The sequence below is a fragment of the Adiantum capillus-veneris genome, chromosome 5 (genome assembly GCF_014529385.1).
Source record: "Adiantum capillus-veneris isolate H3 chromosome 5, ASM1452938v2, whole genome shotgun sequence".
In the NCBI taxonomy this organism is placed as follows: Eukaryota; Viridiplantae; Streptophyta; class Polypodiopsida; order Polypodiales; family Pteridaceae; genus Adiantum; species Adiantum capillus-veneris.
This window is the reverse complement of record NC_140935.1, coordinates 117,849,481-117,861,559: the sequence shown is the minus strand read 5'-3', so window position 1 is coordinate 117,861,559 and position 12,079 is coordinate 117,849,481. Positions and strand designations below refer to the sequence as shown.

At 43.3% G+C, this 12,079-nt stretch overlaps 1 protein-coding gene across 1 annotated transcript in view; it reads right to left on the bottom strand.

The window, feature by feature from the left end:
- LOC147457978 (Inosine triphosphate pyrophosphatase family protein) overlaps positions 1-6,415 on the bottom strand; it is a 50,541-nt gene extending 44,126 nt beyond the window's left edge. The window contains exon 1 of the mRNA XM_086511737.1: positions 6,211-6,415. Coding sequence (XP_086367863.1) covers positions 6,211-6,337 — 127 coding nt within the window. The 5' untranslated portion in view covers positions 6,338-6,415. The remainder of the gene's footprint in view (positions 1-6,210) is intronic.
- Positions 6,416-12,079: the final 5,664 nt, after the last annotated feature.

Here is a 12,079-nt window from a genome sequence, read left to right as displayed (position 1 = left end):
TTTAAGTGGACGTTTTTTTAACTTTAGAAGCATGCAATCCTAAGAAGAGGTGGGGGGTGATGGCGGGGCCGGGGGGTGGGGTTACGGTTGGGAGCTTTCACTCTAGCACCTCTCTCTCTCTCCCTGCCTCCCTCGCACGTCCCTCTCCCTGTGTGTCTCTCTCAGTTTTGAACCTTCTCCCTTCCTTGCCGCCTCCATAGCCACCGAGCTGCTGTGTTCTCTCTCTCTCTCTCTCTCTCTCTCTCTCTCTCTCTCTCTCTCTCTCTCTCTCTCTCTCTCTCTCTCTCTCTCTCTCTCTATTTGCAAATGGATGGTAGCGCAGGAGATTACTGGCTTGGTGATGCTCAGGACCTTTCTTTCGATGAGATAGAAGGTGATGCTCAAGATCTCTCTTTCAATGAGGTAGAAGGTGATGCACAGCTCCTCTCTATCGACGAGATGGAAGGTGACGCACAGTTCCTCTCTTTTGACAAGGTACAAGGTGGCCCAAGCAATGTTCAGCAGATACACATCAATTCCATTAGCACTAGTATTCCAGCTGCATGTACCGGTAATCAGGTTTTTTTTCGTGATTATTGGGCTGCAAAGAAACGCGCACAGAGAAGCAAGGAAAGACATCCTACGTCTGCTCTTGGATTATGGGAAGCCAGGTCAAGAAAGAACATTTGTGCAGCGGTGGCTCGATGTTGGCGCAAGCAAATAGTAGGGATTGCAAAGAATGAGCAGAAGGAAATATTCCGACAACTCCTGGACCACCAAACATTTTCCTTGCTTCAACCATCAAATTTCAGCAAAGTCGAAGACACTGTTGTATCGGGTGTGCGCAACACTTTGACTCAAATCAAGGTCCCTCATTCAGCAAGTGAACTTTTTGTAAAGAGAAGCTCTTTGGCAATGATTCTAAACAATAGTACAAACTCACAATCAGTAAACCAATCCAGAATGGCTAGTATCCTGGGCATCCATCGAAGGAATATAGCTGCAGCAAGCTCACGGCTAGAGAATAAAGATGAAGATGAAGTGTTGCCATTGAGTGCTTGTGAGAGACAATTGCCACAAGGAACCGTTATTACCAATGAAACAAGAGATTTGGTATATGCCTTTTGGACATCAGAGAGCAAAGTTTCACCCAACAAGAAAGACATATGCAAGATGAGAATTGGAAGGAAAAGTGTCGTCAAACATCCTATACATCTACTCGACGAATCTCAGGTACCAACAACTTCTAGTAATTGTACATCTTGTTTGGTGCTACTTAAGGCTTATTTGGTCCAGGCAGTACCAAATTTGGTAGTCTGCTGTACGGCAGAGGGTGTTTACAGTACCAAAGAATATCTATAAAGTACCAAATCCTAGCTATCGAGTGCCAAAGCCTATCCATAGAGTTTCAAACCCTCTCGATAGAGTACCAATACCTATTTATCCAGTACCAATGCCTATGTATAGAGAACCAAAAACTATTTACAGAGTACCAAACTCATCGGATACCACCAAAGACTATCTGTAGAGTACCAAATATTGTCTGTAGAGTACCAAATCCTATCTGTAGAGTACCAAAGCCTATCACTATAGGACCAAAGTCTATTTACAGGGTAGCCCACACTTCTGATAGTACCAAAGCCTATATGTAGAGTACCAAATACTTTCTATCGAGTAACAAAGGCTATCTATGAAGTACCAAAGCACATATGTAGAGTACCAAATCCGGTATATCGAGTACCAAAGCCTATCTATGGAGTACCAACTCAGATCTGTAGAGTACCAAATCCGGTATATCAAGTACAAAATCCTAGCGATCGAGTGCCAAAGCCTATCCATAGAGTTTCAAACCCTCTCGACAGAATACCAAAACCTATTTATCCAGTACCAATGTCTATGTATAGAGAACCAAAGTCTATTTACAGAGTACCTAACTCATCGGATACCACCAAAGACTATCTGTAGAGTACCAAATCCTCTCTGAAGAGTACCAGATCCTATCTGTAGAGTACCAAAGCCTACCACTGTAGGACCAAAGTCTATTTACAGGGTACCCCACACTTCTGATAGTACCAAAGCCTATATGTAGAGTACCAAACTCATCGGATACCACCAAAGACTATCTGTAGAGTACCAAATCCTCTCTGAAGAGTACCAGATCCTATCTGTAGAGTACCAAAGCCTACCACTATAGAACCAAAGTCTATTTACAGGGTACCCCACACTTCTGATAGTACCAAAGCCTATATGTAGAGTACCAAATAATATCTATAGAGTACCAAAGCCTACCGACAATACCAAATCTACGGTACCATATTTGGAACTTTTTGGTATTGTTGAACTTGGGTGCACGTCTGTCCACTATTACAGTACCAAATTTGGTACTGTTGAACTTGGGTGCACGTTTGTCCACTATTACAGTACCAAATTTGGTACTTTTTGGTACTGTTGAACTTGGGTGCACGTTTGTCCACTATTATAGTACCATATTTGGAACTGTCTAAAACCAGTTTTGGCACTACTGCAGTAGTGGAATTTTACCAGTACCATGAAGTTGGTTTTTTTCTGAATCGTTTTGTTTTTGTGCCATAGGTTGAGCTGTACCAAAGATTCAAGAAGGCTCACCCAACAGTGGTAGTGTCTCTTAGATGCTTCGAGGCTTTGAAGCCATACTTTGTACGGAAGTTGAAGGACAGAAATACCTGTTGCTGTGTGGTTCATGTGAAGATGCTCTATTTCAAAGAGGCCCTTAATCAAATGCGGCAAAACAAGTTTGGGCACCACGGGAAAGGTCACCTTTGCACTTGCTCCGTTTGTTGCAGAGGTGATGAGAGAGGAACGTGTTTTGCAAACCAAGCAGTGTGTCAGCACATCACCGTTATGTGGGAATCCATCATGTACCCAACGCCTCCAAATTGTGGATACCATGCAAAGAAATGCTTGATGGGGGACTGCTCACAATGTGGAGTACAGAGGTTGACATTTTGTCCCGATGAGATAGCAGAGGATAGCAAGGAGGTTCTTCGCAGGATTCCAGGAGTTGTTGGCGCACTCCCTCGACGCCATATAGCTCGGTACCAGTACCTCACTTTGAAAAGGAGGGGATGTCACATGCACATCTAACCCTAAGTGCATGTGGACAAGCTCTCTTAGGTCTAGGGTTCAAGTCAGCCTAGGTAGTGTTCTGGCACCTTTATGAGCTTGTGCGCAGGCCATGCATGTCAGGCACTTAGATTAGTTGCATATCCTCTAGTTTTACATCTCATAATCATTAGCATGACATTCAGTATCCATCATGAGTATTTTACAGAGCATAGAACCCTTTTTCCCAAAATACACGTTTTTCACTTATTTATTAATAAGTGAGTTTTGTTGGAAAAGTAGGTAGGCCAAATTGCTAAGGGATTATAAAAGAAACCTAGCGCTATCAATTTTAGGCAGAAGAAGCAGAAGAAGTTCTAGCAACTTGCAGTGCACCTTCTCAGCAAGACCAGCAGAGAGTCCTAGCATTTTCAGCCAGCAGCTGCAGCCAACGTTTTTGGAGCCAAATCCTCTAGCGTTTTCTGCAACAGATCAGCCTGGCGTTTTCGCGTTTACAGTTTCCGGTGCCAGATCAGCCAAGCATATCAACATTTCAGTTTTCAGCACCTAGCCTTGCAGATCTCACCTACCCGTAGTAGATCCTCGCCATACCGTCGAGTCGGCCAACGTTTACAATTTCAGCCCGCTGTTTTCAGACTTCAGCATCTGCGTTTTCAGCGCATCGTCGTCGAGTCGTTGTCATAGTGTCACCATTTAGCAGAAAGACAGCAGTTTGCAGATTTCAATATTTCAGCCCTAGCGTTTTCAGTTTTCGGCCCGTCCTTGTTGTCGTCATCATTGTCGTCGACATCGTCGGCGAGTCCATTGCATCTAGACCATTGTACCAGATTTGTGCAATCAATAGCATAGACCTCTCTTGCCATCGAGAGAGGGGCCCTTGGAGGAGGGTTTGAGAACCACCTGGTGTCGTATTCTTCTCTCTCTCTTCTCTCAGTCTCAGCATCCACTCGCAGTAGCATTCACTTTGTTTGTGATCATTGCATTCTCTCTCTATAGGACGGAAGGCTACCCTTGAGCACAGTTCGGAGCACTCGTCTAGAGCAATATCAACACTCACTTCCGCTGCACCTTACATCCTCACTCGAGTCGGCAGAGCTAGAAGAACTGTCAGAAGAAGAGGAAGAAGAACTGGATAGACCTTCAAAACGCACACGCTTCTTCTACTTTCTTGCAGATGCAAAAGAAGATTGACGGCCCAAGTAACCAGGGTAATCAGTCCCCTTCTTGCGCTTCTTCAATTGCTTTTTTGATTGATGCTTCGTGTCCAAAAGCTGACTGATATGAGTCTGAACTACCTCTTGAAGTTCTTGTTTTGTAAACATCCTCGGAGTAGGAGGTTTCTTGATTGCCGATTCAATTGGTGGTTCGATGGTTTTCTGCCACTAAGTATGCACTTCAGCCATGGACTGCTGAGTCAAAAATTTTGTAAACTGGGGATCTTTAGCAAACTGAAGCATCTGCTTTGTGCACTCATCAACCTGTTGTCGACGTTGCATCTCCAAAAGTTCATACTGTGTAGGCCAAGATGGCCCGTACTCATCTTTTGTTAAGTTGTTTAAATCTTCTACGTTGCCTCCTCCCGCCTCAGTGGTTGCAGAAGAAGTCAATTGATTCTTTTCAAAATCCACAAGTGTCGCGAGAAAGAGATCGGATTTCGAGGTAGAAGAGAAATCGACCGTGCTCTGATAGTCAAGATTCTGTCGCGACGCAGCAGAGATTCGCTTCAAAACACTTCACAAAATCACAAGAGAGTCACCATGGCCCAGTGTAGTTCTGTGCCAAGAGATACTGGCCCCAAAGACTGGCGTCCCTTTTGGTATTCTTTTATATTAATCTTTGAGCAAAGTACAATAGCCTGCGGGTGCTCGCTCTCAGAGTCTATGTCCAGATGCTCTGCAGAGTGAGCCCCCTTGGGTTCAATTTATAAGTTACAAGGGTTGCTAAAAGCAGAGCCCCAAAAGCAGTCAACGTAGATTGCGAAAATCTGTACAACCATCGTAAAACACGGACTATCTGTATGCACTGCCACGTCAGTAGGTCAGCGCGAATCGTGGGATTCCATACAGTTGCCACGTCAGCCAGTCAACGTGAATTTTGAGATTCCGTACAGGCAGCCACATCATGACTTTGTGGACGCACGTGTGTGTCCGGGTTGCTCTGCCACGTCATCAATTTGTGACACTACCACTCATAACAAGGGAAGAATAGAAATTAAAATATCGAGGAGGTAACGGGGCCAAAAGCTGGATGGCCATGTCCTCTGAACTGATGAGCTTTCCCGTATGAAGTATCTCCCGTTGGGGTTCCTCTATTTTGTTGATATGATCCCTCATGGATGATTGCTTAGCATCCAGGGTCCTCAACTGCACCTCCAAAGCAATCTACTTCATCGGAGAAACTCGATCATTTAAAGATGAAAGCCGATCCCAAATCTGTTTCGCGTCCTTCATCAATCGGATGTGATTGTTAACCGACGATGTACTATTGAGGATGATAAATATCGGATTCGAGCAATGAAATGCTCCCATAGCTTCACTCCCGCAAAATTCCTTGGCTTTTGAAAGTTACTCTTGACAAAATCTCCAAGCTCGTAAGAGTCGAAGACCGCTCTCATGGTCGCTTTCCAAATGGCATGGTTGTCTCTTTTGTGGACTTGGCGGATACAGTGATCATTGAGATAAAGGGAAAACAAGCAAAGCTTAGCTGTTTTAACATGGAGGAAAGATCGCAATTATGCAACATACAAAATCCTGTAGGGGAGCATCAACATGGATTAGTGAATGAGTTCGCTCCACTTCAACTCAAGAACAGGTAAATTGAACTAATGAAAGCAAGAGAAGCCAGGATGAATGGAAAGAAGGCAGGTATTATTGGGAATATTGAAAGTAAGAGAAGCCAGGAAGAATGCACATTAGGCAGCCTACAGAGGTATCACACCTCCCAAGAAATGAGTATATATACTTTCGGTTTGACAACTGGTTTCTCTCTTATGTATGAGGATGACAACACACACTTTTGGCACTCCACATTGCAGCTGAGATTTGAAGCACAGCTAGTTTTTTTTTCTTATGTGCACACCCCAAGTGAAATGAGCAAGAATGGACGCATAAGATTTGTTCAACAACTTACAATCGAGCTTCATAGCTTGGAAGGGAATCGAATGGCCGAGGATCGTCTTCACTTCCTCCAGCTTCTTGGCATTCCCTGTGACGAAAGTGATGGGCTTGACAAGCCCGAGCTTGTTGGCAGCAGACATTGACGTGAGACGACAGATGAAAGGGACGCCCCGCTACAAATTTTTGAAAATTACAGCAAGCGTTATTCTGACTCTAAATTTACAAGGGTTACTCAGAAGATTTTTAAAAATCTTACCCCACGTTTGAAGTGTAATATATTTTCTGCCCTTCTTTGCAGTCTTTTTTTTTTTTTAGATCTCTAGTTTTACGGGATTTCGCCCACACACCGAGACCCACATGGCGCAGGGGTTGAACCATAGTGGAACACGCTTAGAGCTCCTTGCCTTAACCACTAGGCCAACTCCCCTTGACAACCCTTCTTTGTAGTCTTAGAAGTGCCTTAGAAGGATCTCATTTCAAAAAAAAAAAGTGCCTTCAAAGCCTTCAAAAACTCATTACCTCTAGGAGAGTTTCTTTATGCGGGACATTTACCTATTTTTGGGTATTTTGCTCGTTTTTTCTCGGTGAAATTGTGAGCTACCTTGCAAAAACAAACAATCATCTACAATGAAGGACGCAAAATCTTTGCCATTTAAACAGCAGGGTGCATATCAAAAATCAGCAATGACTACTACTGAGTCTGAGTCTACTATTGACTTTTCTTGCCCCTTGATAATTTTGAGTTTTTTGACCTAAGATTTTTTATATTGGTCAAAGCATTTCTCTATAAAAAAGGCCAACCTATGATATGAATGTTACAATGATTCTTCTCTACTTGTAAAATTCCAAAAATTTTGGAGAAAGAAAGGTCATTTTGTCCCCAAAGAGTTGGTCTAACGGTAAGGCTTTGGCCTCTCAACCTACGGGTTGTGGGTTCCATTTATCAAGTCCTCTCTCTCAAAGGGGAAAGGAGGACACTTGTCCAAGAACTACCTTTATTGCTAGTTGTGACCAAGGCTTGTGATTGGCTAGGCTTGGGAGACCCAATGAGCTTCAATCAAGGACAAAAAGAGCGGGTCGACCCAAGCAACTTGGGGGCTAGCTTAAGGGTATACTCTCTCCCACACACTCTCATTTGTGTGAAGTGCTAAGTGCAAGAACTTCATCTCCTTCTCCAAGCTTGTTGAGAAGTTGAGAGCCTACACCAATACCCTTGGCTATGCAATGCAAATCCAACCAAGAGCCATGCTTCAGTGATTAAGCTTTTCATCTTCTTCATCATCATTACTATCATGGATGCTTGAGAGTCAGTCGCTGCCTACATCATCGCCTACATCATCACTAAAAGGCTCTTGGAGAATCTAGAAGGATCTAGAAGATTCTAGAAATTCTAAAAGTATCAAGGAGATTCTAGAAGTTTCTAGAAGCATGGAGAAGATTCCGAAAGAATCTAGAAGTTTCTGGAAAGCTCTAGAAAGTTGAGGAAGGATCTAGAAGGTTCTAGAAGAACTAGAAGGATCAAGAAGTTTCTAGAAGCTTGGAGAAGATTCCGAAAGAATCTAGAAGTTTCTGGAAAGCTCTAGAAAGTTGAGGAAGGATCCAGAAGGTTCTAGAAGAACTAGAAGGATCAACAAGGTTCTAGAAGATTCTAACCTCCTCAAGACGAACCTAGAAAGTCCTAACCTCCTCAAGCACTAGTATAAATAGGGGTCTTGGGCCACAAGCCCCTCAGTCTTGCCAACACCAGTTGTGAGCCTCCTATGAGGAAATCCCTCTTCTAGTTCTTATGTTCAAGTCTTGTCCTTGCAATCAAGCCTTGTCTTGTACTCAAGTCATGTAATCCAAGTCTTGTATCTAGCTCTCTTAATAAAGTATTAAGTCTTGTAATCAATATTAAGCTTATCATCAAATCCAAGTTCTTGTACATTGTGAGCGCCTCCTCTAGCTCTATACGCACTCATAACAGTTTGGAAAGACTCCCATCTCTTAATCTCCTCAAGCCATCATGGAGCCGACGATGGAAGGTGTCATCAACGCATTGCAAAGCATCCAAGCTCAGTTACAAGAACTTCGCGATAGTAACGCTCAACTTCAAGCAGGGCAACCCCTAATCTTGGGACCATCATTGCAAAATCTTCACCGTCAAATTCAAGATCTTCAAGAGACAAGCACACATCAAGCACAAGCTGCAAGATCTAGCTATTTTCAACAACATAAGAAGGAGCCGAAGGTCAGTATGCCTGAAAAATTTGATGGGACTAGATCAAAGTTTAGAGATTTTCTCCAACAAGTGTGTCTCTTCATTCGAATGCAACGAGAGCGTTATCCAGATGATGCCTCTCAAGTAGGCCTTATTGGGACCCTCCTCTCGGGTACGGCTCTCTCTTGGTTTGCTCCCTTACTTGAAAAAGAATCTCCTCTTCTTCATGACTTTGAAGCTTTTGTGCGGGAGTTCTCTGCAACCTTTGGGGATACTGATAGAGCAAGGGTTGCTGAAACCAAACTTAGAAATCTCCACCAAGGATCAAGACCTGCATCCGTCTATGCATCCGAATTTCAACAGTTCACTTGTGATCTGACTTGGCATGAGGAATATTTCATTAGCCAATTTCGGTGGGATTAAAGGATGACGTAAAAGATCTTTTATTGACTATGCCAAAGGTTCACACACTAAGCGAGTTCATCTCTCAAGCAATAGAATGTGATAATCGACTATTTGAGAGGGGACAAGAGAGGTGTCTTGGGGCACCATTGCAACCCCAAACAGAAGTGACACATAATGGCTACACACCTCAACAGGGCCATGAATCAAGCATTGAGCACATGCAAATTGATTCAGCACGGTTTCAACCTCTCTCAGCCCAGGAGAAGCAAAGGCGACACATTAATGGCTTATGTATATATTGTGGAGAGCAGGGGCACATAGTTCAATTGTGTCCAAGGAAGAGAAGGATGAAGGTTCATGGTGCAATGGCCTCAATGTGTTTGGAAAACATGGACGTCCAACCCCAATAGAGACCAACTGGTTGGACAAAAGACAAGCAAAAAAAGGTCTCTTTCTTCCCGCTGATTCCACTTCAAGTTTTATGCTACCAGTCAAGATCCATATGCCGGGTAGGCGCATGGATTGTGAAGCATTACTAGATTCACGCACAACGGCGTGCTTCATGGACAAAGAATTTGCAAAAGAACAAGGCATACCACTTGTGGAGAAGTCTAATCCAGCAACTGTAGAAGTCATTGATAGTCGTCCCCTCGCTTCAGGGGATGTCAGGTATGAAACTCGCCCCATAGAAGTAACATTGCAGGAGCATGTTTCAAGAATAGAGTTCAATATTATACAAAGCCCAAGCAGTCCAATTGTTATTGGGCTACCGTGGCTTGAATTACATATTCCTGACATCGATTGGAGGAATCGGAGAATTGAACCATGAAAAGTCCAAAAGAAGAGGGGAAGGCATAATAGGCCTATATATCTTGGAGCCAAGGTCTTCATGCGTGCAGCCAAAAAGTATCCAACTTTCCTAATATTTGCAACACCAATCGACACGTCGACAACAAAAATCATGGAGGCATTGCCACGTCAATATCAAGGTTACATGATGTTTTTGAGAAGAAGAATGCAGACCTCTTACCAGAGCATTGACCCTATGATTGTGCTATAGAGCTTCAGGAGGGAACCCAACCCCCTCTTGGCCCAATATACAAGCTATCTCAAGATGAATTGGTAGAATTATGGAAAAATAGTGATGAGAATCTTTCTAAGGGGTTCATACGGCATTCAAAATCCCCAGCAGGAGCTCCAATACTCTTTGTAAAAAAGAAGGACAGAACTCTCCGGATGTGCATGGATTATAGGGGCCTAAACAAGATCACCGTCAAGAATCGCTATCCCCTTCCCTTGATCCCAGAGCTTCTTGAGCGCCTTGGCAAGGCAAGAATATTTACAAAAATAGATCTTCATGGTACTTACAACCTAGTCAAAATCAAAGAAGGTGATGAATGGAAGACAACCTTTCGGACAAGGTATGGCCACTTTGAATATATTGTCATGCCATTTGGTCTCACAAATGCCCCATCTATTTTTCAACATTTAATGAACGATATCTTTCGGGAGTATTTGGATTACTTTGTGGTAATATATTTGGATGATATCTTGATATTTTTTCAAGGATCAAGAAGAGCATGAGCACCATGTACGATTAGTGCTTGAAAAGCTTCTTGCATCAGGGTTATATGCAAAGTTGGAGAAGTGCTCTTTTCATCAATCTAAGGTGGAATTTCTTGGTTATGTAATTTTTGAAAAGGGAATCTCCATGGATCCAAAGAGGGTTCAAACCATCCTTGATTGGGAGACACCCACCTCGGTAAGAGATGTTCAATGTTTCCTCGGATTTGCAAATTTTTATCGTATCTTTATACAGGGATACTCCAAGGTGGTTACACCACTCACAAGGTTGACAGGCCATAATAAGTTTGTCTAGGACTCAGAGGCTGCGAAAGCATTTCAGACTCTCAAGCAAGCTTTCACGACCGCACCCATTCTAATTCACACAGATCCTACAAAGCCTTTCATCCTAGAAACAGATACTTCAGATTTTGCCCTTGGCGCTATTCTATCCCAAGTAGGAGAGGATGGTCGAGTACATCCAGTGGCTTTTCATTCCCGCAAGTTCTCAGCTGCAAAAATCAATTATGAAATCCATGACAAAGAGCTCTTAGCAATCATCGACTCCTTCGACACTTGGCATCACCTACTTGAAGGAGCTCCTCATAAGATCACTGTCTATACAGATCACAAGAATTTGGAATACTTCACGACATCTCGCGTCTTGAATCGTCACCAAGCCAGGTGGAGTGGTATCCTATCAAGGTTTGATTTTCTTATCTCTTATAGACCTGGCCGTCAATAAGCTAAGCCAAATGCCTTATCAAGAAGATCCTACCTTGCACCTAGAGAAGGCAACGCAGCATTTGATCAACAAGAGTCAGTGATTTTGAAACCTAAGCAGCTTAAGTTAAACGCCACCATGAGCCAAGCTCCTGAAGATTCTACTTTTCTTTCTAAGGTGAAGACGCAAATTGCCAAAGACCCACTTGCTCAGAATATTAGACAACAACTACAAGGACAAGAGGTTAATGAGGACTTTCAAGAAATTGATGGACTAATTTACTATAAGGGTCTTCTCTATATTCCGCCAAGACCAACACGCTTGGAGGTACTTCAGCAACGGCATGATCTCAGCAGGGCATTTTGGGGTTAATAAGACAATTGATGGACTAATTTACTATAAGGGTCTTCTCTATATTCCGCCAGGACCAACACGCTTGGAGGTACTTCAAAAACGGCATGATCTTCCATCAGCAGGGCATTTTGGGGTTAATAAGACAATTGAGCTTCTCTCCTGTGACTTTTGGTGGCCTCAAATGTGGAAGCTTGTCAAGGAGCATGTAGGCACTTGTGACACTTGCAATAGATCAAAGGCCCCTCGTCATCGTCCTCATGGGTTACTCCATCCCTTGCCCATTCCAACCAAACCATGGTCATCCATCTCCATGGATTTCATTGTAGAGCTACCCTTGTCACAAGGATTTGACTCCATCTTAGTAGTCGTGGATCGGTTTACAAAAATGGCACACTTCATTCCAACCACTAAAACCATCACCAGCGAAGGTACGACCAAACTCTTTCTACAGCATATCTATCGTTATCACGGATTACTGGATGACATAGTTTCTGATCGAGGCCCACAATTCATCTCTAGCTTTTGGAAAAGCTTATTCAAGCTACTCGGAGTACAAATCAACCTCTCCTCAGCCAATCACCCACAAAGTGATGGACAAATAGAGAGAGTAAATCAAGTTTTGGAATAGTATCTCCG